Source organism: Tremella mesenterica, assembly GCF_000271645.1.
Source record: "Tremella mesenterica DSM 1558 unplaced genomic scaffold TREMEscaffold_8, whole genome shotgun sequence".
NCBI lineage: Eukaryota > Fungi > Basidiomycota > Tremellomycetes > Tremellales > Tremellaceae > Tremella > Tremella mesenterica.
The window spans coordinates 687,887-710,559 of record NW_006711232.1 but is presented as its reverse complement, the minus strand read 5'-3'; the positions used below and the strand labels follow the sequence as shown (position 1 = coordinate 710,559).

Genomic DNA, 22,673 nt, shown 5'->3' with positions numbered 1-22,673 from the left:
AAACAGGATGGGCGGCACAAGTTTCAAGTGTGATGGTCGAAGAGACGAGATCAATTGAAAAAAAAACACTCACAAGCATACACCACTAAAACGGGTGGACTCTTGGTCATATCACTAGTCACTATCACTGGAATCTTCATCAACCTCCTCACATCTTGTATCTTATGACCTCCACTGATTCTCAACCCATCAAACTCCAATGGAACTCCATGAGCCGATGTAGCATACTGGCTAGAACGCACGATCAAACTTTCGCTCGGTTCGAGCAACTTGGCAGCGTCGGAAGCGCGAGAATGGTCCGAGTTTACCTTGAAACTTGATATTTGACGAGCGTGAATTTTAGCCAGATGAGGATCATCTGATTCAGAGACGAGGTAAGAGAGGACATCTTGTGTTGTCCAATAGAGTGATAAGACATCACGACCTTCGTCGAAGAGTGTATTTTCGAGAGGCATCTTATCTACGTGAACCCGTTTTTCGACTCCGAACTCGGGCTGTGGGTCAGAGCGTGTCTTCCATCCAAATCCATACACTCCAGCATGACATAGCATGAACACGACTCGCGGGAGCAATGCTTTCACAATTGTAGCCTTGAAATCAAGGTCGAAAAAAGGGAATGTAGAGCTAAATCATATCTGGAGAGGGTGTGTGTTGGGGGGGGGGGGGGTCAACAAGGTAAGAATGTCATGCACTCACAATAAACACGTCAAATGCCGCATCTAACACACCCAACACACGCGCCTCACGAACCACAGGCCCATACTTCTCGGTAAGATCATGTATCAACATACACAAGTAAAGATGTATAGACTGGTCCTCTGCGAGTTTTGCGTTTTCTGTTTCATCAGCTCTACCGCTGCTTTCTTCACAAGCGAATACTGATGAGATCGCGCATGTGTGCTGATACAGGACTAAGTAGTGAATACTTACGCCTCTTCATATTGCATTGCTGTGCACACTTGGCAACGGCATCGCGGTCCATGTGGAATTTCACATCGGTGGGGTTTGCTATCGTTCAGCTGCATTCCCTCGTGGAAATTTGGTAGCTCACGACTTGTCAAACACGCATCCAACATCCTATGAACGAGCACATCGGCCTAAACATGAGCTCAAATACCATGTTCAGAATGATCAGCTCACATATCGTCGGATCGGAGACTGGCCCGTCAGCAGCAGACACGTAAGATACAAGTAGACTTACGGTGAAATGAGTGTACAGAGGAATGTTCAAGGCCCAATGCCAATATTTGGCAATATCCAGCATACCGGTGCAGAAGTATCTCGCCCTGAACGTCAATATACATCTTTATGGTCTCAGAGAGGGGGAAGAAAGACTGACTGTTGCATCGACTTCCGCTTCAGCAATTCCAGACATACTGCCGCGTCCTCGTCTTCCACAGCTTCGAACGATTTTTGTAGCGTACCAGCGGAAGCAGGGTCAAATGTGTATCCCAGTTTCTCCGCTCTTTTGACAAAGCCGGCCTGAGAGTCAATTCAGATCAGGTCACAGATGGATAAATTGCAAGGCTCACTAATCTTCTCTCGATAGGAGGCTCATGTCGACGTAACAGGGCTTGTTCGGGCAACCCGCTAGCTATGACCTGTGCGATTGACGTGTTTGCCAACAGCATGAACTCCTCGACGAGCATGTTCGAATCTGTCTTTTTCTGAGAACGACAGTCAATAGGGCGACCTTCCTCGTCCAAGGTGAATGACAGTTTGATTTTCTTGGCGAGCATGGCACCATTGTCTAGTCGCCGATCTCGAAGTTTGGCAGAGAGTACCTACGTGTCAGAGAACTATCCCGACGTGTAGACGAAGAAAATCCGTAAACTTTGATAGCGGTATTGGGAGAGTGATGATGAGAGAGTCTCTTAACTGACATAGAGAGCCCGTATATCATCTTCCACAGCCGACGTGCTGTGGGCGACAATCTTGTCGGGAGGCAGCAAACTGCCAGTGATGACATTTTGCACATCGGAGTACGATAACTGAGCGCAAGATCTGCTTAGTGAGCGTAGCAATCTCACCCTAAGCTTCAACCCGTCAAGTATTGTCGGCCGATGTTGACCACAAATCACATCACGCAGTTCGAGGGATGGCATTTGATTACGACTCGATGATGACGAGGTCGAGGATTGTTAGGAGGTTTCAAAGACGACCAAGAAACAAGGAGGGAGAGGGCTAGTGCCGCTTGAAAATGGTGATGAGACTCACTTGATGACACTCCGTCCAAACGATTTATCCAAAACAACACCGTCTTTACTGACGATGAACATGGCAGAGAAAGCCAATCGCTCTTCTCCTGGTCGAAGGGAACACAAACCCTCGCTCAATTGCGGGGGTAACATGGGAACAGCACGTTGAGCGAGGTAAACGGTGGTACCTCGTCTTCGGGCTTCTCGATCTAAAGCAGAATTCGTTTTGACTGATATCAGTATTCCTATCCACAACCCTTATTCTCGCAGAAGGCACCCCATGTGGGCGCAGATCATCGAATCATGCAACTCAAGGCATGGCACATGCGGGCGGGGATGACATCGGGGAATTGTCACACAGACGGACATGCCACGCGGATCAGCCTGTTCGCGTGAGAAGAGAATATGGAAGAGAAGAAAGAAGACCAGAAGACTCACCAAAGTACGACACGTCGGCTATATGCACACCCACCAAATAATTGCCTTCGGCATCGCTGGAGATACTCAAGGCATCGTCCAAATCTTTAGCGTTCGGTGGATCGATCGTAAACACCCTTTCACCTCTCAAATCCGTCCTTGCCTCTATATCCCTCTCCGGAATAGCAAAAGGCAACGGTGGGACGCATTTCAAGGCGGATTCCGAAAAGTCCTCCGTCGGGAAATTACAATCTTTCAACAATGCGGCAGTCTCCACCTCGCAATCCCCAATCGGACCTAATTCTTCTACCAAAGTTCCAAAAGGATGTAAAGAACTGATCGGCCAACGTTTGATACAAGCCACAAAGAGACGTTCGGCATAAGCATCAGGATTGTCCATAAAGTCAGCCGGAGCTTGATCTGTTGGGATAGCCATGAGAGGAACACGTTTGTCAGTGGGTTTGAACCAAACGATCTTTGGTTTCGCTTCGTTTCCTCGTTTAACTTTGGACTCCTCTTCGCCTCTTTCGCGACGTTCCAGGTCTTGTTTCTCCTTCGTGGCGACAGAAGAGGGTCGTAAAAGCCCTAGTTGACCGGAGAAGAGTTGAGCGGGCATACGTTCGACGACAGCTACGACGTGTCCGGCATATGCAGGTCGGGCTTCGTCGGTCACTTCCTCGTCTTCGAACAGAGTCAATCCTTGACCTTCTACCTCCACATCATCTTTCTTCTTTTCAACTCGTTTATGAGGTTTCGTATCGTAATACCCGCTCTCTTCTTTCTTGCGTTTCTTGTCTTCCTTGTCCTTTTTGGTGACCCACACTTCATCGACATCAAGAAGTTCGACGGCTACAATGTCTCCCTCCAAAGCTCGGTTCCGGTCTCTTGAGCCGCTGATGTAAATGTCGGCGTCCAGGACATCCGTCGCAACGTAAGCATCGGATCGATTCTTCTTGTTGACTCGCAAAACACCAACCACCAACTTGCCAGCGGCTAGCAAGGGCGGCAACGACGTTTGAGGGAGATAAGGAGCGAAGAGAGACTTTCGAAGTGGACCTTGAGCACTTTGTTGCAGTTGCAACTGGAAAGCTTGTTGTTGTTGCCAAATTGTCTGCCCCGCTGGCGCCTGCAGTGTTGTTGCCGCCAATAGGTTTGGAAGGATATTGGGGAAGCTGAACGAGGCCATCTTTGCATGACCGCCCCCAGCGGCAGCCCGGAATTGTCCAAGGGATTGGAGTTGAGCTTGAGCAGCCGCGAGATCGGCTACACCTCCTGAGATTCCTCCTCCTTGTGAACGCCATGAGCCAGACTCGAAGCCACCCCGAGAACCAGAGCGATGATGCCCCGCGCCGTTGGGTAAACCCTCAGGGAGATCGGATATACTGCCAATGCTGAACCCAGCGCCGTGGCCCGCAGGCTTGTTGAACACGTTGACGCTATGACGTCGATTGTGAGATGATTGGCTTTCGTTAAACCCGCGAATGACTTGCTGCGCTTGGTAGGAGCTGGGCGGTGATTCGGGGTGCACAAATGGATTGGCAAGTTGGTCGGGCAAGCTCGCAGTGGGCAGGCTGGATTGTACACGTCTGTGACGGGCAAGGTTCTGGGTAGGGGTTTGTTTCTGTTGATTGTGCATGACGTTGCTGAGATCTTGAAGAGGCGAGGAGCCGTGTGCGCCGGCTTCCTCTTGCATCAATGCCTTTTGTTTGGCTTGCAAAGCTTCAATCTGTTCTTGTAACTCGAGCTGTCATCAGCGCCTACTCTGCGTTGGTCGTTGCACTCACTTGTTGCTGCATGGCCGGCGAGATCTCGCTGCCTGTCCTTCGATGTGCCCTTGCCGCTAGGCCAGCAAGACCAGTAGCAGCTGCACCCCCGATACCCTCGCTTCTGTTGATTGTGACGGGATGCTGAGACGGAGATGTCACATCATCCCGGACCGGCGACAAAGGACCGGGTTGCTTGGCACCGAAGGTAAATGTCGGGGCGAGTTGTGGACGACCGCTGGGACCTAAGACGGCCGTGTCATCATCTTCCTCGAAAACAGGCTGAGTATGCCCGAGAGAAGCTTCACTTGCTCTGGCTTCCTCTTCAGCACGCTGCTGCAAAAGTTGCTGCTGCTGAAGCTCGAACAATCGTTGTGCTTGAGCTTGAGCGTGGGCTAGTTGCTGAGCCTGCTGTTGTTGCTGGGCGAGACGTTGAGCTGCCAAAGCTTGGAAGCGAGGAGCAATAAAACTGCTTTGTTGCTGGTGCTGTGGTTGATGTTGTTGTTGTGCTTGTTGTTGAGCGAGTTGATTCGCCGCAATTTGTGCTTGTAGCAATTGAAGTTGTTGAAATTGCATTTGGTGCTGCGCGTACAGTTGTTGAGCAAAACTGTCTTGGTATAAAGGAGAGAGCGATTCGTGTTGAACTTCAGGCATTGCAGACAGAGGGTTTTGGTAACCGATGTTGTAAGGAAGTGTCGGGAGACTCTGAGGATATACAAGAGGAGATGGGCCGAGTTGGGGTACCGCAGGAGCATGAGCGGATGATGTTGACATGCGAGAGGCTTGCGTTCTGTTGCCGCCTTGTGATGCCCTCCTGGGTTTAGGTGTGTGATCTGCAGGAGAAATGGACAATCCGGATGTTACTGGAGAGACGGAGGTAGGTTGGAAGGATGATGGGGTGAAACTGGGCGCATCGGCTTTGAGCTTGGTGGAACCGCCTGCAGAACCGGGAATAGCGAGAGGTGCGGAAGGATTGGCAAATTTCGTATTGATGGGAGGTGGATTGATAGTACTTCCAGGTCTCGAACCTACGGGGGAACTACCTCGTGAACCTGTTGATGTGGTACCAACGGGAAGAGTCTTCAGATCCGATATCATCTTCTGTAAACTGCTCAAAGCGTCGCTGGGAGATTCTTCAGCTTGCTTTCTGGCCGCTACTTCTCTCGCAGCTTCCAATGCACTCTTTGGAGGGTGACGTGGAGCATGTATGACTCGTGAAGTGGTAGGAAGAGGAGCAGAGGAAGAAGTGAGGCCTTCCGCAGAACCGCCGTGACCATTGCTTGACACCGAAAGGGAGGAAGGTGTCGGTAGTGGCGCAGCTGGGGCAGTGTTCATGGGCTTTGGTTTACTGCTGCTACCTCTACGCTGCGCATTCAAATGTGGTTTGGATTGTCCTTTTTCCTTTTCATCCTTCTTTTCTTTATTGCCTCTACTTCGTCCACGATCACGATGTTTGCCGCCATCGCGGCCGCCCGATTTGGGACCGAGACTGGTGCCACCGCTGATGGTGGTGGTGGCGCCAGATTTCTTGACAGTGTCGTTGTCGTTGGAAACGTCGCTTTGACCTCTGGAGGAGAGGGAACTGTTGCGCGAGATGCTGGATGAATTGTTGGAAGATCCTCCTCGACGTTTGGAACGGGAGTGAGAGTGGGGACGTGCGGGTGGAGGTGCGAGAGTAGAGGCGGATGTTGGAGTAGGTGCAGGAGCTGGAGCTACATCGGCCATGATGGAGACGAAGACTTGTCTGGATGAGCACAGCTCAAGAGTAGGACGACGTGTGATTGATGCACGAGGAGACGGTAAGAGGGAAAGAGGAAAAGGGTGACAGATATGAGTAAAACGGACGCACGAGGTAAAACGGAGAGTGTGTGACAAGAGGTCGGTTATTCTACCCAGTTGGGAATGGACCAGCAGGTGGCCAAATGGATCACTGATCACTTAAATAACAACTGCCGAGATGACGAGAGTGAGGGGAGAGATGATAAGATGATCGGTCAGGGAGTCGAGTAGAGTCTGGGAGTACGAAGGGATGAGAGATGAGAGATGTAGACGGGTAGCCAAGGTGACGAAGAGGAGTAGGGGGATGGGAGTAGAGGGTAGAGGGGGAGGATGGGAAGGAGAGGAGGCCTGTGCTGCACGCGTCCCTGCAGAGAGAAAAGAAATCGTCATGGCCATTGATCGCCGCCACACTCCGGTACTCCGGACTTTGTGGCAGTCAGTCTCGGGGCTCCGCGATAGCCAACTCGCATAACCTTCCAGCCAAGGCATGTGTGACCTCTACCATGAATGATAGGCTATCAGAGCGCATAGATCATAGATCAGAGAGATGGCAAGATGGACTTTGCTCCATGCTGCATGCTGCATGCCACATTCCTTACCCAGCGCTTGTCTCTCTCTACATGCGACCCTCCTCCAACTGCATCCGGTATTCGCCGCCCACGAGCCACAAAAGGTAACTTACCACTCCACACCATTTCACTCGCATCTCTCCAACTCATAATCCCATCTCATTCCTACCAGGATCCCAAGGAGTTCAACAAAATCGAAAGCCACCACTCTCATTGCTAGATGCAGATGCAGCATGCAGCTGTACCAAAATTAGACACGTGCGACAGTAGTTGATCTCCCCTTCAGGGCGTTTTCGTTCCTGACTCGTAAATTCCAACTCCATCCTTGCAAACTGCAGACATTTATACGACAAACTACCATGACTCCCCTGGTCCATCTTTTCCCTCGTATTTGTCTCCCCCACCACATCTCTCCACGATGAAGTACGGTAAACAATTCCAACAGATCCTCGAATCTGGTAATTTCCCACCGGAATGGAAATCGTCCGCTATCGAATACCGTCAAGTCAGTCATCCACCCCATTCCCCTTTCACCTCTACACGTCTTGCCCACTCGTCACAGGCGCTCGGATACAGGCAGACTCATTATCACTGATCCTTTTGAATCTACAGCGGTATGCCATGAGACACTATGAGCTGACAATCAGCTCAAAAAATTGATCAAAGATGTCGTCCAAGAACTCAGCTCCATGGGTCTCTCTCCTCAAATACTCTCAAAGCTTATGGTCACTACCGAATCTTCTTCTTCACTCACCACACAGGCTGATACAACCCCCCACAACGTTGGAACTTCAGAGGAAGATGAAGAGAGACATGGGGAATTGCTCGAGTTCGAATTTGAATCCGACGATTCTCCAATACTCTCTTCCACTCGGACCGCTCAAGTGCCCAAGGATGTTCTCTTGAATTTGTACGATACTGCACATGAACAAGAGATAGAATCTAGAGGTAAATCAGTAGAGATACCGAGACATAGATTTCGACTGAGATTGTTATCGGCATCAGCTGCGGAGAATGAGGAGAGACCGATCAGACCTATGGGCGTGACAGATATGATCAGAAGGCATTCCGAAGGGGGATCGACTCTTGGTGAATCGTCTGATGGGGAGAAAGAAGGAGAAATGAGAGGAAGGAGACTGAAAAGAACTGTGGTAGATGCTCAGAAAGGTGTCAAGGCGGAATATGTTCTCGTCGGTAAGTCGCAGCATGGGGACAATATGAAAGCTGATCTATCAGGAGAAGCTTCTAGACCCGTTCCGCAATTACGATTTCATTTGTCTCCTACTTCTATTGCTACACCTCTTCCGGATCTATTGCCAGAGCCAGTCCCTATGGTCTCCCAGGAGGACCCTGTTTTGGAAGACGAAGATGACGATGAGGAAGAGGAAGAAGGATTACCTGAAGTTGGACAAAGACCCGAGTTGAGGGAAACCGATATCTTACCTCCTAGTCCGACTTTGGGTAGGGTCCGACATGCTGCTTCTCCCATATGGGCACTGGCATCTTCCAAACGACAAGACCCTATCCCAATCTCTTTGGGCGAGCCTGCTGGTTCTGATCCCTATATCATTCCTTCTGACCATCATTCCACCTCAGATCTGATCGCCCCCGGAGAAGTAGCCAATCATCAACTAAACTCCCCTTTATCACATCCGGGAACTTCGACTTCAGGTCTGGAAGGGATCGGAAAAGAAAGAAACATCATCATTCCCCTAGCTTCCGATATGGCATTCTTCAACCTTCTCACTGCTGCCTTACTCTCCCTTTCAGCTTTTCATACCGAACAGCAACATCTTTTCCGTGAATCAGTAGAAAAGCTTTGTCGATTAATCTCTCAGTCCATTTCTCCTGGTGAACCCCCGGAAGTACTTTCTACCCCTTTGACACCTTCAGACATCCCCCAGCCGTTTTCAGGAAATCGGAATACCACCTTGATACATGCTCCGAAGAAGAAAGATAAGAGTGGCAAGAAAGATTTATACGTTTGGAGGGAGATCTTCAGTTTATGGATTGAACATGAGATTTTCGAGTCACATGCGGAACGGACGAGAGGAGAGAGAAGTGTAGAACAAGCTGAGGAAAGGTTGCAGAGGTTTGCGAGGGAGGTAGTTAAACGGGGACTAGGGGATAGAAGGACTATAAGAGGTAGAAAGACGAGGGAGAGTTGGGAAGAGTTTTTGAGATTAAACGTTTTGTTATTGGATTTGAAAAGGTTTCAATTAGCTAATTTGGATGCTGCGAGAAAGTAGGTCATTATTCCTCAACATCCGATCCCACACCCCAACATCACTGTTCTCCGCTCTTTCCTACGACCGATTCAGCCCTCACATTCTATATAGGAGGACCACGTTAGCTGGTGATATACAAACGAGAGACCTCAGGTGGTGCACTGGTCATCCATAGGCATGACAAGGACTGACCCGCAGGATCTTGAAAAAACACGATAAGCGTACAGCACTCTCAGCCTCTCACAACTTTGCATCCTTCGCTCTCACCACCCTTAAAGCCCCTTCCGACCCTTGGTCATTCTACCATACTTCTCTCCCTCATGTCCTCCTAACTTCATTGACAGACGTACTCTTACCCATTTTACCGAGTTTGGACGATTACGCATGTCTTATATGCACCAGCATAGCTTTTAAACCGATTCGATTGGCTTGTGGACATTTATTCTGCGTGAGATGTTTGGTTAAAATGCAAAAAGCTGGAAAGGGTGAATGTCCTTTATGTAGAGCTCATGTGGTGTTGTTGGCGGATAAGAGTGAGTAATTTTTTCACTTTTGGTTACTTCTTGGGCATCTTTCCATTCCTGCTGCTCGAGTTGTTCAATGACATCCGCATCGTATAACACTTCATAAATTCTGATGGTCATGGAAAATGAAACTGACATTTAGCTTCACTAGATACGACGTTAATGAAGTGAGTCTTCTCCTCTCCCTCATCAACTTGTATGGTTGGAAAAGAACGCTGACAAAGAAGTTTTATGAAATCATGGTTTCCAAAAGAAGTTCGAGTGAAGCAGAAAGAGAACGAAGCGGAAGTAGCTAAAGAACAAGCTATGGAAGCTGGTATCGATCCGAAATGTATAATCATGTGAGGGGGAAAGAGTCGTTACGAAATGTCTTACTTGTATGGATTGTTTGTTGTTGTCTACTGAGATGTATGAGCATCGTTCTGATATCTCTCTGTTCTATCTACGATCTTCGATCTGTTCAACTGTGCTCGTACTTGCAGTTGTGAGCTCCATGGCTGCCGGCTGCTCCTTCGCTGCATGAGGGTGTAAAGTAGTAAGGTAAGGGTCAAGCCACGTGGTAAATGTCAAGGAACCAAAGTTTAATCGACGTGTTTTAAAGTCTGACGCCCCACCCTATGTATCCACCTTGTCATCACATCTCTATTCACATTCCCAACTCTTTATACCAACATAGTATCCACTCGTCCATACACAGTACCACTCCCTCCACACACCTCATTCTCTTCACTTCTCACGCTTTCGCATCTCCCAAACTCCCATCTTTTGCTCATTCCTTAGACCCCATCACCTCCTCTCCCTCCTGCCGCTTCTTCTTTCGTTCGAGGGAACAGCTATCCCTCTGAATCCTCTGCATTAACATCTTCTTCTCCCTCACATCTCTCTTGTCGAGGACTCAACTCCATCGTGATTAGAGAATATAACTATACAACACACACCTCACACAGAACAGAATCATGTCCCGCCCTCAAACTCCCCTTGGTCTGTCACCAAGAGGTTCCTACGTCAACTTGGCAGCAGCAGCAGCGGATCAATCACCCCTCCGAACCGTAGATGAAAAAGGTAGGATCAAAGCTGAAGCTGAAGTACATGCAGCATTGATGAAAGCTGCCGATGGGGCTGAAAGGGCGAAGAAAGAAGAAGTTGGGGTTCCTGCTAGTTCTCCAGGTGAGTTTGATCAAAACCTTGCAATATTCTTCTTCTTCTATCATTTTGTCATAATTGGACACTCGCTCTGAGTGAAAATCACTATCGTTTAATGTATAACATCACTTGAAGACGCCATTCCAGGAAATATCAACCAGTACAAGTGGTATCTTGGATACTTGCAGAGGTAGACAATGAAGACATGTCAGGGCGCAGGAAAAGATTTCATTTACAAGGATTGATGATCGATCTTTTCCTCTTTTCTTGGCATCGCACGAAATCAATTATGAAGGTTTTTATACGTCACAAAAATCGCATGTTGCTATAAATGTATGATGCCATATTTTTGTAGAGGATGAGAAATGGAAGGTTAAGGACGGGGAAGGGGGAAGGGGATGAATTGAAAGTTTGAACATCGCTAATGACAGTCTGGCCGATATTGAGTTATTGCGTAGCTAGTATCATGATGACTGTCACGAATAAATTTGTAGTTTCAGGAAGTCAATTCACCATGACGTTCTTGCGTGAGTTTTACTTGACTTTACTTCTTTCCTTCGCAGATCCCACCTGTCTCAGACATTCCACTCCCCTCTGCCATATGACCTTCACCTTTGGTCTCTTCTGCTCTCTGGAACCTCTCCATACCAGTGTTCCTCTCACTCCTCGAACTTCCTCAACATGTCTTCTCAATCTGCGGCTTTTTCTGCATCTCTTGTCCCGGTCGCAGATGAATAGATGGAACGACCTTGACTCTTGTGATAAGGATAGCTAATCCTCAGTTCTTACTGTCCAATCAGCCGTATGCGTAGCTTGTGTCTACACTGCCAAACGCACGGGTCTGATCGCTTGTGAGTCATCTATACTCAACAGTGCTTTGTGTCTTACTGACTTCAGTCCGCGATTTCGACATGACAGATGCTAAGGCTTGGTTCCCAGTGTCATTCTTGCTAGTGGCTGTCATTTATACAGGGTCGAAATCTCTCGTGGGTTATTCTTCAAATGATTTTGTGGATGCTGACGAAGATAGCAATTCCTCTCTATCCCAGTGTACACGTTAGTGTTCAGAGTCTTCCCTTAGGAAGTTGCTGATTCATTAGGATCTTCAAGAACATGACTATCATACTTATCGCCGCGGGAGAGACGGTCTTGTGAGTTTTTCCTCCGCTCATGTTGTCCGGTCTCGACACTCCTCTCGATACTCATCCTCCTCCCCTCCCTCGTCCCCGTCCTGTCCCTGCATTCCCCCTTGCCTTCATACTACAATGGCGTGTATGATCAATTACAAACCACGAGAGGGTTTTCGCCTACAAAATCACATCTTCAATCGCAACGGTCTTCAGTAGCAACCATGGGACTACCCATGCTGACTGGCAGATTCGGCGGATCTATCACTGGTCTAACTATCGTTTCTTTCCTACTCATGATTGGATCCTCCATCATCGCCGCCTGGTCTGACATTTCTACCACTCTTACGCGATTATCAGCTGGGATGGCAGTGGTCGATCCTACATCTGGAGCGGACGTACCTCTGCCTTCTGGCGTCATGAGTAAATTAGGAGCTGGTTATTTATGGATGTTGATCAATTGTCTTGCTTCTGCAGCGTATGTGAGTATCTGTTTTCTCTGCCTGTGCTTTTCTTCTTTTCAGGTGACACTACTTCCCCTCCGCCCCATTATTCGGTTTTTCTATCTTGCTATGTCCATCGACCCGCCCTCTCGTCCTCATTTCATATTCCATCTCATCAACTCCATCGCCCCCGCGCGCTGATAGTGCGAGGAAAGTCGGTGTCTCAACTAACATCAGGTTCTGTTCATGCGCAAACGTATCAAAGTCACCGGATTCAAAGATTGGGATTCAATGTTTTACAATAACCTTTTGTCCATCCCTGTCCTCCTCATATGCTCTCTTTTGGTAGAGGATTGGGGTGCGGCTAGTTTTGCTCGAAATTTCCCAGAGACTGGTCGAACTTTCCTGTTATTCGCCATCGCTTGTAGTGGTGCGGTAGCAGTGTTCATTTCGTATTCTACTGCTTGGTGCGTCAGGACATGTGGGAGTACTACGTATAGTATGGTTGGAGCTTTGAACAAGTGCGTGTCCTTTTTTGTCCTTTTTTTTTCCACATGGACTGTTTGATTGGATTCTCTCTCATTACCTTTGTCCACTGATACCTTGTCTGCGTCACTAGTTGACTGTACAACTCTAACGGTGTCTGTTCGGTTCCTTCCTGCCAATCGCCTGCAGTCTTCTTCGAAAAAGACATGTACCACTCCCCATCTTCACGCACACGTCTCAGACCATCCACTATCCATTCATTATTCAATCTCCCCACTTTCTCGAACGACAGATACGAATGACCTTTACACAACTCTCCTTTCCCAATGGTAGAAATGTAATCTCACGTCTGTAAAGTACCTCGTCAAAGTATAAGAACAAGAGTTGAACCCCCTACTAACCTCCAGATTACCCGTAGCAGCATCCGGCATTTTATTCTTTGGTGATCCCGCCAACCTCGGGAACGTCTCAGCCATCGCAGTGGGCGGGTTCGCGGGGATCGTTTACGCTGTGGCAAAGACCAACCAAGCTAGAGTTGAGAAAGCTCGTGTGGCTCGTGCGGGAGGTGATAAGGCGTGACGTGCTCTCCTGTGAGACGAGGAGTGATGGGTGCTAGGGGGGTGAAGGTTCAATCAATTTGGTTGTTTGCTATCCTTGCATATCAACATGCGGTCGTCAACAGCGGAGAAGGGGAAGGGGGGATGGGGAAGGTAGTGGGTGATGTGGGGCATGTTGGTAAAGGTTGCTTGGATTATACGTAGATTTGATTCCTATGACATATCATTTTTCCACAGAATAAACATCAATGGCAAATACAGTACTCGTACATATATATAGGTTGGTCATTGACTCATTAGCCCAGCCGTGAATTAACTCTCGTGTAGCTTGTCAATGATTTCCCATGGGGAGATCTTCACTCAGTACACATCACGTAACCCTTCCAACTGTCATCTCGTCATTTGACCCTGGGAGTGCTTCATACTATAGCAATGAATAGCATGATCGTAAGAAACAAAGTAAATAGAATATCACTGAAAGAGTCTGAAAGAGTTGAAAAGTAGGTGTGAAACAAAACACCATCCCAAGTTAAAAACAAAACAAATACATTCTCACATCTTCATCCTATTCTATTAGCTAAACCAACCCCATTCCTATTAATCCTTCTCATACCCGGTACAGTCCCAAACCCAACTTTTCTACCTAAACTTTGTAAAACCAAATCTGCAGGTTCTGGACTTTTGTTAAATCCTCTACCTCTACGTATAATCCCTTCTTCAGTTGAAGTTTCATTTAAAGGTTGTTGTTTTGTTGTATTATTTATAGATTGTTGAGCTGCACCTTTGATATATTGTTGAGCTGCACCTTTTACTTCGAGAGTTTGTATGGTAGGACGAATTGATATAGCTCCAGAAGTTGATTTTGATGGTTGTGAAAATTGGTTCATTGAATTTGATCGAATAGTCATTCCTCCTGTATTCTGTTGTTGATACTGAGGGAGAGGTTTGATGCTGATACCAATACCATTCCCATTACCATTCTGGTAAGATGGATTTGTGAGATGTAACGGTTTGTTGACAATGTGAGAATTCCGGATAGACATGGTTATGGATGGTGGAACAGACTGAGAATTCTGTATGGATTGAGGTTGAGTATAAATACTTGGGATAATAGAATTATTTGATGGATTTGATTGAATTTGAATGAGAGGTTTCAAAGGGAGAGAAGAAGTTGTAGAAGTTGGATTTATTCCAAATCCCATCCTTTCTTGTAACGTCAATCGGGTCATTGGGATTTGTTGATCCGTCGTCAAGTCTTGATTCTGTAAAATCGAATCAGGTAGAGAAGATCGAGTACGTTTAACATCACGTTCTCTATCCGTACCATCTACAACAGACGGGACAACGGTTGAATTGACCGGTGGTTTGACGGTGTCGGTTCGTGGACCGAGACGAGACAAAAGATTGGGTGTTGTGACTGATCGTGGTGTGGGATCGATAGATTGAGAAATCGGTGGTGTTGAGGATTGATCTTCCCTCCTTCGCTTCATAGAGTTTGAAGGACCAAGACGTTCTGCTAGTGATAGTTTCTGAGGGAGTTTCTGACTAGTTGAAGCTGCCTGAGGTTGGGTGACAATACTGTTACTGGTGGGAAGGACGGGGTTGACCACTACCGGTGGAGAAGTCTTTTTCGCAGGTAAAGGAGTAGATTGAACTACTGAAGTGGGCATAGGCTGAACGACAGGTGGTGGGATGGGTTTCGTACTGGCTGAATAGATGGTTGGAGGGATAGGGCCTAAACGAGAAGCGAGAGAAGTATCGGATGTAGCTTTTGATATGGAAGGTTGAGTTATTACTACCTGAGACGGTTGAATCGTCGCTTCTTGTCGTTTCGCTGGTATCGCAGAAGGTACCGGTGAAATTTGATGTTGCCGCTCATTCCTCACTTTGACGGTGTCAGCTTTGGCAGGAGGTGCGACAGGAGTTTCAACAATCTTTCGTGCAGGAGGCAATTCCGGAGTTGGCGGTCTGGCATGATTTCTTGTTTCCGACTTCTGAGAAGGTTCAATTTGTTTCGGCTCTGTTGGAATTGACACTTGTGACCTTTGCTGATTTTCCCGACGATGTTCTCGATCCCGTGCTGGACCCCGGGGTGGTTCTTTGATCGAATCTCGATGTTGAGTAGGAGATAAATCCCTTTCCCTTTCTCTCCGTCCTTCACGGCCTGCCCAACGATCTCGAGATTCTCGTTCCCGCTCGCGATCATTTCTCGGTCCAGTGGGTATGACGGCGGGCTTTTGTTGAATTGGGGCAGAACGAGGGGCGGCAGGTGGGATAGGTTTCCATGAGGGTATGACATCTATGATCTTTTGATGATGGTCCGAAAGGATCTAAGGTCAATTACGACCCCAAGATGATTCGAATGGTACGGAACGAAGATTGCAAGAATATAGGAACTCACCTCTGCAATAACACGGATATTTTCCCACGCCCTGACATCGCTGGAAGATTTGTTTGATACGATCCGTCCTGCATCTCGAGACAAGTCGAGCAAAGCACGACATTCAGGAGCTTTGATTCTCCTCCTTCTATCTTTCTAATAGAATCAGCGAACAGATCAGAGGACAGTATCCTGGAGAACTGACCATGACAAGCAAAGAGTAGATGCTATGAAGCAAAGTCTCCAGAGGTGATATCACGCTGGACTTTTCGGAAATATTTGGCCATACGGCCTAAAAGTCAGCAATGTCTTCAACGAGGAATAGCAATCTTACCAAAAGAGCATTCAGTAATGTATCGCATAACCGAGGCAATAGTTTCTCCTCCGTCCAATCGGTATCTCTCCCTGTTTCTCCATTCGCCCATCCCATCATCGCCTGAGGGATCCATTTTCTCAACCGTTCAATCAATTTCAACGCCACATCATTCCCCTTCTCCAGCCCCATGCTCACAATGACCGCCCCGTGTGCTGCCCAAAAAGCCAAAACGGCCCTCACGTCGACCGGAGGGGTTTTGTCGATAAACTGAGCAAACAACTTGCTCAAAGGTGCGGTTAGACCTTCCGAACTTCCTTCATGCAAACTATCCGTGAGAGCTTTCATATACCGAGTAGCAATTTCTTTCGTAGAGTTTTTGCCTGATATCGTAGAGAGTGGCATGAGACAACTGAGAACTTGTCTCGTCTCGGCTATAGCTGTTGTACTGAGTACTTCGAAGAAACCATCTCGAAAGACTTGTTCACTCTTGAGATCGTTTCCTGAATGAAGTATTGGCCCTAGGACGGTAGTGGATTCTGAGATAAAATCCAAGATGTTACGTCGAGATGCTCCGGTTTCTTCTTCGGATCCACGACAGTCATCTGCCATTATACCAATGACGTCGGAAGGACGAACGGAGAGTAGATTATATAGAGATTCTCGGACATATTGAAGTTCCAGTGGGGCTTCTACGTGAGCTCGGATCACTTTCTGTCGACGCATCTCGGATTCTACCGAGGACGTGGTCTATGCCTTTGCGACAGTTTGTCAAGGATGAGATAGACAGCCGGAGAGGGACGACGAAACTTACGACACTCTAACAATTGAAGGAGAACACCAGCGTTTCCTCTGACCCATTTCGGATCTGCTTTTGCGGTCGCTCCGAGACCTTTGATCCCAATAATTCGGAGCTGTCATCAGCACTATAACTCGTGTTGTCCAGAGACAGACATCTAGAGTCACTTTGTACAGACACATAGTGTAAGATTAGGGAGGGGGGGTGACGCACTTTTTCATCATCGTCCTCGCACAAGTCCAGAAGTCCATCCACCACGCCATCCTGTAAATCTTCGAATTCGGCGAAAAATTTGGCCACCAGAGTCCCGAAAGTAGCTTTGCATTCGTACACCGAGTAAGAGGGGAGTGTTAACAGATGAGTGATGCATGCACGGCGCTGGACATCAGTCTCGCAATTCATGGAGGGTCCGCGACTTAGTATGTATGGAAGCAAGATGGAGATACTTACATCGGCCTGAGTGGATGAAGGGCCTCCAGCGGCCGACAGTAAGGATCTTGCCCTGCCGAGGGCCTCAGAGGCGGACATTGACATGATTGTTCGGTGGACAAACGTTTAGAAGCGTGATAACATACCGCGAGTCGGAGATTGAGAGTTTGCACTCGATGCTATGCGGTCGAGAAGATGGGTGTGAAAGATGTATGTACTGTATGTAGAAAGATAGAGAGTGAAGTGATGGATGGGGATGGAGGATGATTGATGATTCCCAAATCCCCCCCTTTTTTCCTCTTTCCGACCGTACTTTATCCCTACTAATCACTCCCTTGAACATCTTGAGCTTTCATCTCTGCAAGACGTCTCATAATCCTTCTGGATCATTCAGGAGGTGGGATGCAGGCCACAAGGTATGTTTTCCTTCATGCTTTAGGGAATAATCAACTCATCAACAGCCCTCCACCTCCACCCGATCCTGGTACATCCTCGTCCGGGTATGATGGTAATGATCAGAGTCCTTGGACTTTGAGGGCGAGGGCAATAGATAACTGGCTCTTAGGTAAATCTTTCACTCCCTTAATCTGTGTGAACTCATGGTATAGGTCATAAGGTTGTTGCCAGCGCGACTGCAGCATCACTCATATCTACCTTTGCTGGGTTTCCTGTGAGTTCATTCCTTTCCATTTTGCTCAGACTGATACGTACAGCTTGATTCACTAAAATCACGCTTACAAAGTTCTCGAGAAGTCAGTAGTCTTCCTCGACTAGCTGCTGAGGTTGTACGAGAAGAAGGTATAGGAGGGTCAGTTTCTTTTCCATTCGTGATATCAGATACCATTACTGATCATGTGTAGACTTTGGCGAGGTTTTCCGCAAGTTTACTCTTATACCAATACGAATATCCAACTGATATTCTAGACTACCATTGATAACTATATCCATCGTTCGAACAGTTTCATTCACCGTCTACACATCTAGCAAAAGAATCCTCAACCTCTCTCCATCAGATACTCCTTACACGGGAGAAGGTTCCACAACCCCTTGGATTGACGTACGTCTAGGAATCCTCAATCAAGATTCCGCTCGGGATGTAGCTTTAACTTCAATGTTGGCAGGTGGAGCTTCTGGTGCTGTCGTATGTCTAGGTTCTGCGCCTTTCGAATTGGTCAAAGTAAGTTTTTTTCCCATGACATTCATAAACATTTCCCGATGTGGTTCTTCATTAGCATTGAAACCCTCCTTTAGATCTGACGGTACTTCTCGAGGTGATGGCGTAAGAGAAAAGTCAAACTAGTACTAATTAGGTAGGTAAGAAGACAATTGGAATATCAAATATATCGTGATACTCATCCTGAATTCCGTACTTCTCCATCTGAAATTACTCAAAGAAAACCTCATTTAAACCTCTCAATCACTCAACATCCAGCTGGAACATCGATCTCTCCTCCTGCTCCACCTCCCAACTACACGGCGAGACCAAGACCACCACCTTTCGTACCACCTACAACGTTGCAAGCTGTCAAGATGATCATCTCTTCGCTCGGTCCTATGGGTTTGTATTCTGGTTTCAGATTACATTTCATACGTGATACTTTAGGGACGGCATTGTATTTTGCGGAATATGATACTATGCGACATGCACTTGGGAGGAAACGTGATTTAGGAAGAGGGAAGACTAATGATGAGGTGGAAGTAGAAAGAATGGGTGGGAGGGAAGAACAAGGAGAGCTACCAGATTGGGCAAAGGGTTGGTTACCCATAGGTTTTGTGCCATTTCTATGTGGAAGTCTGGCGGGAGTGACAAGTTGGGCTTTGATTTATCCCGTTGATGTGAGTTGAGATTACGTCTCGTCACTTGACTTCACCTGTTCATGACCGTCTTCCTCAGTCTTTTTCACCTGTTCCTTCTGTCAAATTGATCGAGACGATATCGACTCCAAACCATCTGATGGAAGATGGAAGGATATAAGTTTCAAGCAGAATGAGGAAGAAATGAAGCTGACATTCCAGGCAATCAAGGTTTGTCCAACCATTTGCAGTGTCCAGCTCCAGCTGATGTAGTAGACAAAAGCTCAACAACGCGCTTTGGCCGGTTTGGAGCCCAGAACAGCTTTAACCCAGTTCTCCCGTTTAGTCCGTGGAACAGACAAAGATCATCCTAAACCTCTTTTAATGGGTATAGCACGATTGTACAGAGGGTCAGTCATCGTCTTGTGCTCTGATCTGTTCTCACGTCTTCACACTTCCAAAGCCCCTGTTTCACAACTTCATGGATGAGCTTTAGCCCATCTCAGGGGGAATGCCTTTCACTCTCTTGATTCTCATTCGTTATTTTCCTTCTTATGGTAGTAGAGCCGGTTGCTGCACTCCCGTCCATCAAATAATATGATCACTCAGGCTGACGAACCAGATTAGGAGTATCCATGATGCGTTCCATGTTCACTCACGGATTACTATGGACCATCGTGGATTACGCAGGTTCCAAGATTGATCAACGACCATTCGAACGGTGGCTAGGTACTTGATTGTGCTCCCTGTGATCAATTCCCTTCACCACCAGCGGAGATGATAACCTTCGCATCATGTCTAACCCTTCACGACGCCTCTACGGCCTTTCACGGGATGATCTGTCTCAGCGAGTGACACATCACAGGCGACTGGGATGAGCAGTTGTGAAATTGTGAAACAAGATGGACGAGGAGAAGAAAAGAAGGAGAAGGAGAAGAAATAGATTAAAGGACGATCATGAGAAATGATTAATGTAGCTACAAATCAGTCATGACGACATCATCAATTGCCAAATAAGGCTGTATGCATATTCCGTGCACGTTGTAAGTGTAATGCTGTTTATATCTATATGTGGGTGTAACAAGTATCAAAATACGGATAATTATCGACCAGCGAGTTCTGACCATTCTTTGGTTCTGTCATCAGCTATTAACATCTAAGTGCATGAGATTGGTTAAGCGGAGAGACCTTCGTTTGAAGTTTCGACACTACGCGAGTCTTTGGTAACTCAGTACAAAGAGCACGAAGAAGAGACATGTATCAGTGAGCAGTGAGCAAAAGTCATGAAGGGAATAATCAAGCATGGGTTCACAAACTTGAGAAGTTGAGAGAAGAAATGGACCCAGTGCTCACCCCATTTGAGATAACCGACTAACACATCGAGCAAAAGCAAATAATTCTTCATCGCTATTGAACAAAGAACTTGATCCTACATCCTCAGCATTGAGTCCGAGATCATCCATCACTGCGAGTCAGCCAACTGACAAGGGCGGGACGAAAGACAGATGACATACCTTCTCTCATGTGTTTTTCAGAGGCGGCGGTATTATCAGAATGTTCATCTGAGAACACTTGGAATATCGGTACTTCGGAGGATAAGAATAATCTTGTCTGACGGTCAATTGGATCTACTAAAGAAGTGAGTACTGACTTTGTTTTCATAGCATGCTGTGAGAGGTTAGCGTCTTATCACTTCTTATGTTCTTCCATCCCATCACTTCTTCCTATCACCTCATCCTTTCACTATGACACGAAATAATTATTGTCAGGGAGAGATGAGGAAACCATCATATTCTGTAATCATGTCCGGCCAATAAAACGCTCAGATAAACGAGCGGAATTAATATGAAGACCGGCCGATGGCTCTTAGATGGAATGATAATGAGAAGTCTAGAGTTCTAGAGATAATAAGATTACTCACCATCAATAAACGTTATAAACCTCCTCGCTTGATCTCTTTCTCCCAAACCTAATCTCGGAACATCCTCCACAAATACAGTCGCAAACTTTAAAGTCACCTCCAGATAATCAGCAGCAGACATAGGTCTATCACAAAGGTCCGTAAATGAAAATCGTGCCACTGAACCTGATGATTCAGGTATTACTAATTCTCTACCCCACAAACTGAGTTTACGTCCACGGACTACCTCAGAACCTTTAGGATCAGATGAGGTGAGAGCTTCGAAAAGTTTCATCATTTCCGTTCGAGTTTCGGGCGAGAGAGGATGGTAGTATACTTGTGAAAGTGCACGAGGGATTTTACGATAATCGGTAGGAGAGTCAAGATCGACGATTTCGAAATGAGTTTTGATTAGGTCTATAGCGGGTAGGAATGAATTTCTTTGAATACCGTTTTTGTAAAGTTCGTCAGGGTGACGACTGAGGGTCAGACATGCTCCAAAATAAGCGCAAGAGTCGCTGGACTTGGTCTTTTCTGTGATGTCACATATGTATAGGAAAGAGAAGACTTAGGGAATGGCGGTACGTAGGAATGAAGAGTCCAGAGTGTACTGATTGCGTAGAACAAGGATGGATGACCCACTTCGAAGTCATAACACACACCACTCCAAACCCCATCAATCTCTCCAATAAACCTCTGAGCAACATAGCCGTGACAATATCAGTCACTTGGAATTCATCAAAGCATAACACTCTTCCCTCAAGAGCCAAACGTCTAGCGACCTCAGGCATCACATCCCTCTCTCCTAAACCCATCTCCTTATATTTAGCCTTGACCTCATGTTGTCGTTGTAAAACATCAATCATGAAAGAATGAAAGTGTATTCGTGTGCTACCATATTTGCCAGGTCGGAATTGAGTTGGAAGTGTGGAATGAAACAGATCCATGAGCATCGTCTTGCCTGTTCCTACTGATCCATAGAGGTATATTCCTTTGGGTACAGAGGTAAGATCTACCGTAGCTTCTGGTTGAGTAGGTGAACGAGAGAAAAATTTCCCAAACTGCTCATCAGATATTTGTACTTTCACCTCCGTTCTGTCATTCGTCTGTCACGTCACACATGGGTGCGCCTCCTCTGCGGCATGCAGTTTTGGTATGATAATGGATGAGTGAGGACATGAGAGGGTACGCACATATGACGGTTTGATCTCATCTATCTGTGGTGGCACTGGTCCTGGATCGTAGGATCTCAAATCGGTCCATAACCGCTGCAACTTCATCAAGATCAACCGTTGATGGGGATCCGCTTTGAGCACTCCGGTAGACACCAGATGGTCATATCGAGTCAAGGGATCTACATTGTCAGCTAGGGGGCAAAGTGCATGCGGAGGACACAGCTAACCTTCGAATGTGTGATGGTCTGGAGGCTCAAACTTTGTCGAGGGTTTGCTGGAGGGGGCGAACCGGGAAGGATGAGTGGAAAATGAACGAGATGTTGTGAGCCTCGTTTGTGGTTTATGACTGTATGTGACACCAGGAAGAAGTGTCCTTTGCCATTTTAGACAACGCCTGCACAGTGATGGGGGCGAGGACATAAGCTGTAGTATGGGAAAGCAGTCGACAAGATGCGCAAGAAGCAAGAAGAACAGGACACCCAATAGTACTCTAGGAGGTGGAGGAGGTGGAGGAGGAAGGGGAAGCGAAAGTGCCACATGGAATAATTCCGCCACTTTCTTACTCGTTTCCGTCGGAACTAACTTCAAAGTCAACAACATCGCGCCTGTCTTCTTTTTCAACCCACCCACCCACTCAACTCACCCCACA

The 22,673-nt window shown here is 47.1% G+C and overlaps 6 protein-coding genes across 6 annotated transcripts; 3 read left to right on the top strand and 3 right to left on the bottom strand.

Annotated features, from left to right (window-relative positions):
- Positions 1-50: 50 nt before the first annotated feature.
- On the bottom strand, positions 51-4,954 carry TREMEDRAFT_32205 (uncharacterized protein; the record flags this gene model as incomplete). The annotated part of the gene is made up of 14 exons (XM_007005574.1): positions 51-494; positions 697-836; positions 931-1,008; positions 1,055-1,097; positions 1,141-1,158; positions 1,202-1,286; positions 1,340-1,482; positions 1,533-1,784; positions 1,884-2,007; positions 2,218-2,428; positions 2,637-4,218; positions 4,255-4,359; positions 4,400-4,644; positions 4,810-4,954. 14 exons carry the CDS (start codon positions 4,952-4,954, stop codon positions 51-53), a joined length of 3,615 nt encoding a protein of 1,204 aa, XP_007005636.1.
- A 2,190-nt stretch (positions 4,955-7,144) lies between these two features.
- On the top strand, positions 7,145-9,823 carry TREMEDRAFT_63547 (uncharacterized protein; the record flags this gene model as incomplete). Its single annotated transcript, XM_007005764.1, has 6 exons — positions 7,145-7,231; positions 7,374-7,920; positions 7,963-8,971; positions 9,153-9,487; positions 9,621-9,645; positions 9,706-9,823. The coding sequence occupies 6 exons, from the start codon at positions 7,145-7,147 to the stop codon at positions 9,821-9,823; spliced, it is 2,121 nt and encodes a 706-aa protein (XP_007005826.1).
- Positions 9,824-10,434: 611 nt separating this feature from the next.
- On the top strand, positions 10,435-13,256 carry TREMEDRAFT_69337 (uncharacterized protein; the record flags this gene model as incomplete). Its single annotated transcript, XM_007005862.1, has 9 exons — positions 10,435-10,645; positions 11,053-11,148; positions 11,404-11,472; positions 11,519-11,607; positions 11,652-11,677; positions 11,722-11,772; positions 11,999-12,230; positions 12,429-12,712; positions 13,085-13,256. The coding sequence occupies 9 exons, from the start codon at positions 10,435-10,437 to the stop codon at positions 13,254-13,256; spliced, it is 1,230 nt and encodes a 409-aa protein (XP_007005924.1).
- Positions 13,257-13,765: 509 nt separating this feature from the next.
- Positions 13,766-17,376, bottom strand: TREMEDRAFT_74261 (uncharacterized protein). Its single transcript, XM_007005861.1, has 7 exons — positions 17,177-17,376; positions 16,940-17,104; positions 16,742-16,841; positions 15,949-16,616; positions 15,820-15,906; positions 15,636-15,770; positions 13,766-15,564 (listed from the first exon to the last, which is right to left on the bottom strand). Exons 1-7 carry the CDS (start codon positions 17,258-17,260, stop codon positions 13,795-13,797), a joined length of 3,009 nt encoding a protein of 1,002 aa, XP_007005923.1. The 5' UTR covers positions 17,261-17,376; the 3' UTR covers positions 13,766-13,794.
- A 181-nt stretch (positions 17,377-17,557) lies between these two features.
- TREMEDRAFT_32501 (uncharacterized protein) lies at positions 17,558-19,686 on the top strand (the record flags this gene model as incomplete). The annotated part of the gene is made up of 9 exons (XM_007005603.1): positions 17,558-17,720; positions 17,764-17,825; positions 17,869-17,963; positions 18,080-18,332; positions 18,470-18,521; positions 18,588-18,991; positions 19,172-19,180; positions 19,226-19,359; positions 19,572-19,686. 9 exons carry the CDS (start codon positions 17,558-17,560, stop codon positions 19,684-19,686), a joined length of 1,287 nt encoding a protein of 428 aa, XP_007005665.1.
- Positions 19,687-20,051: 365 nt separating this feature from the next.
- TREMEDRAFT_44750 (uncharacterized protein) lies at positions 20,052-22,495 on the bottom strand (the record flags this gene model as incomplete). The annotated part of the gene is made up of 8 exons (XM_007005651.1): positions 22,252-22,495; positions 22,043-22,203; positions 21,492-21,910; positions 20,871-21,328; positions 20,601-20,617; positions 20,464-20,560; positions 20,303-20,414; positions 20,052-20,085 (listed from the first exon to the last, which is right to left on the bottom strand). The coding sequence occupies exons 1-8, from the start codon at positions 22,442-22,444 to the stop codon at positions 20,052-20,054; spliced, it is 1,491 nt and encodes a 496-aa protein (XP_007005713.1). The 5' UTR covers positions 22,445-22,495.
- Between the last annotated feature and the right edge of the window lie 178 nt (positions 22,496-22,673).

What these genes read in the sequence shown, in the direction of transcription:
- TREMEDRAFT_74261 (XM_007005861.1), bottom strand. Translation starts at nt 17,260, where the DNA reads ATGTCAATGTCCGCCTCTGAGGCCCTCGGCAGGGCAAGATCCTTACTG. An exon ending in TCTACTCTTTGCTTGTCATG is followed by an intron (nt 15,771 to 15,819) that starts GTCAGTTCTCCA and finishes TGATTCTATTAG; the next exon opens with AAAGATAGAAGGAGGAGAAT. An exon ending in ATATCCGTGTTATTGCAGAG is followed by an intron (nt 15,565 to 15,635) that starts GTGAGTTCCTAT and finishes AATTGACCTTAG; the next exon opens with ATCCTTTCGGACCATCATCA.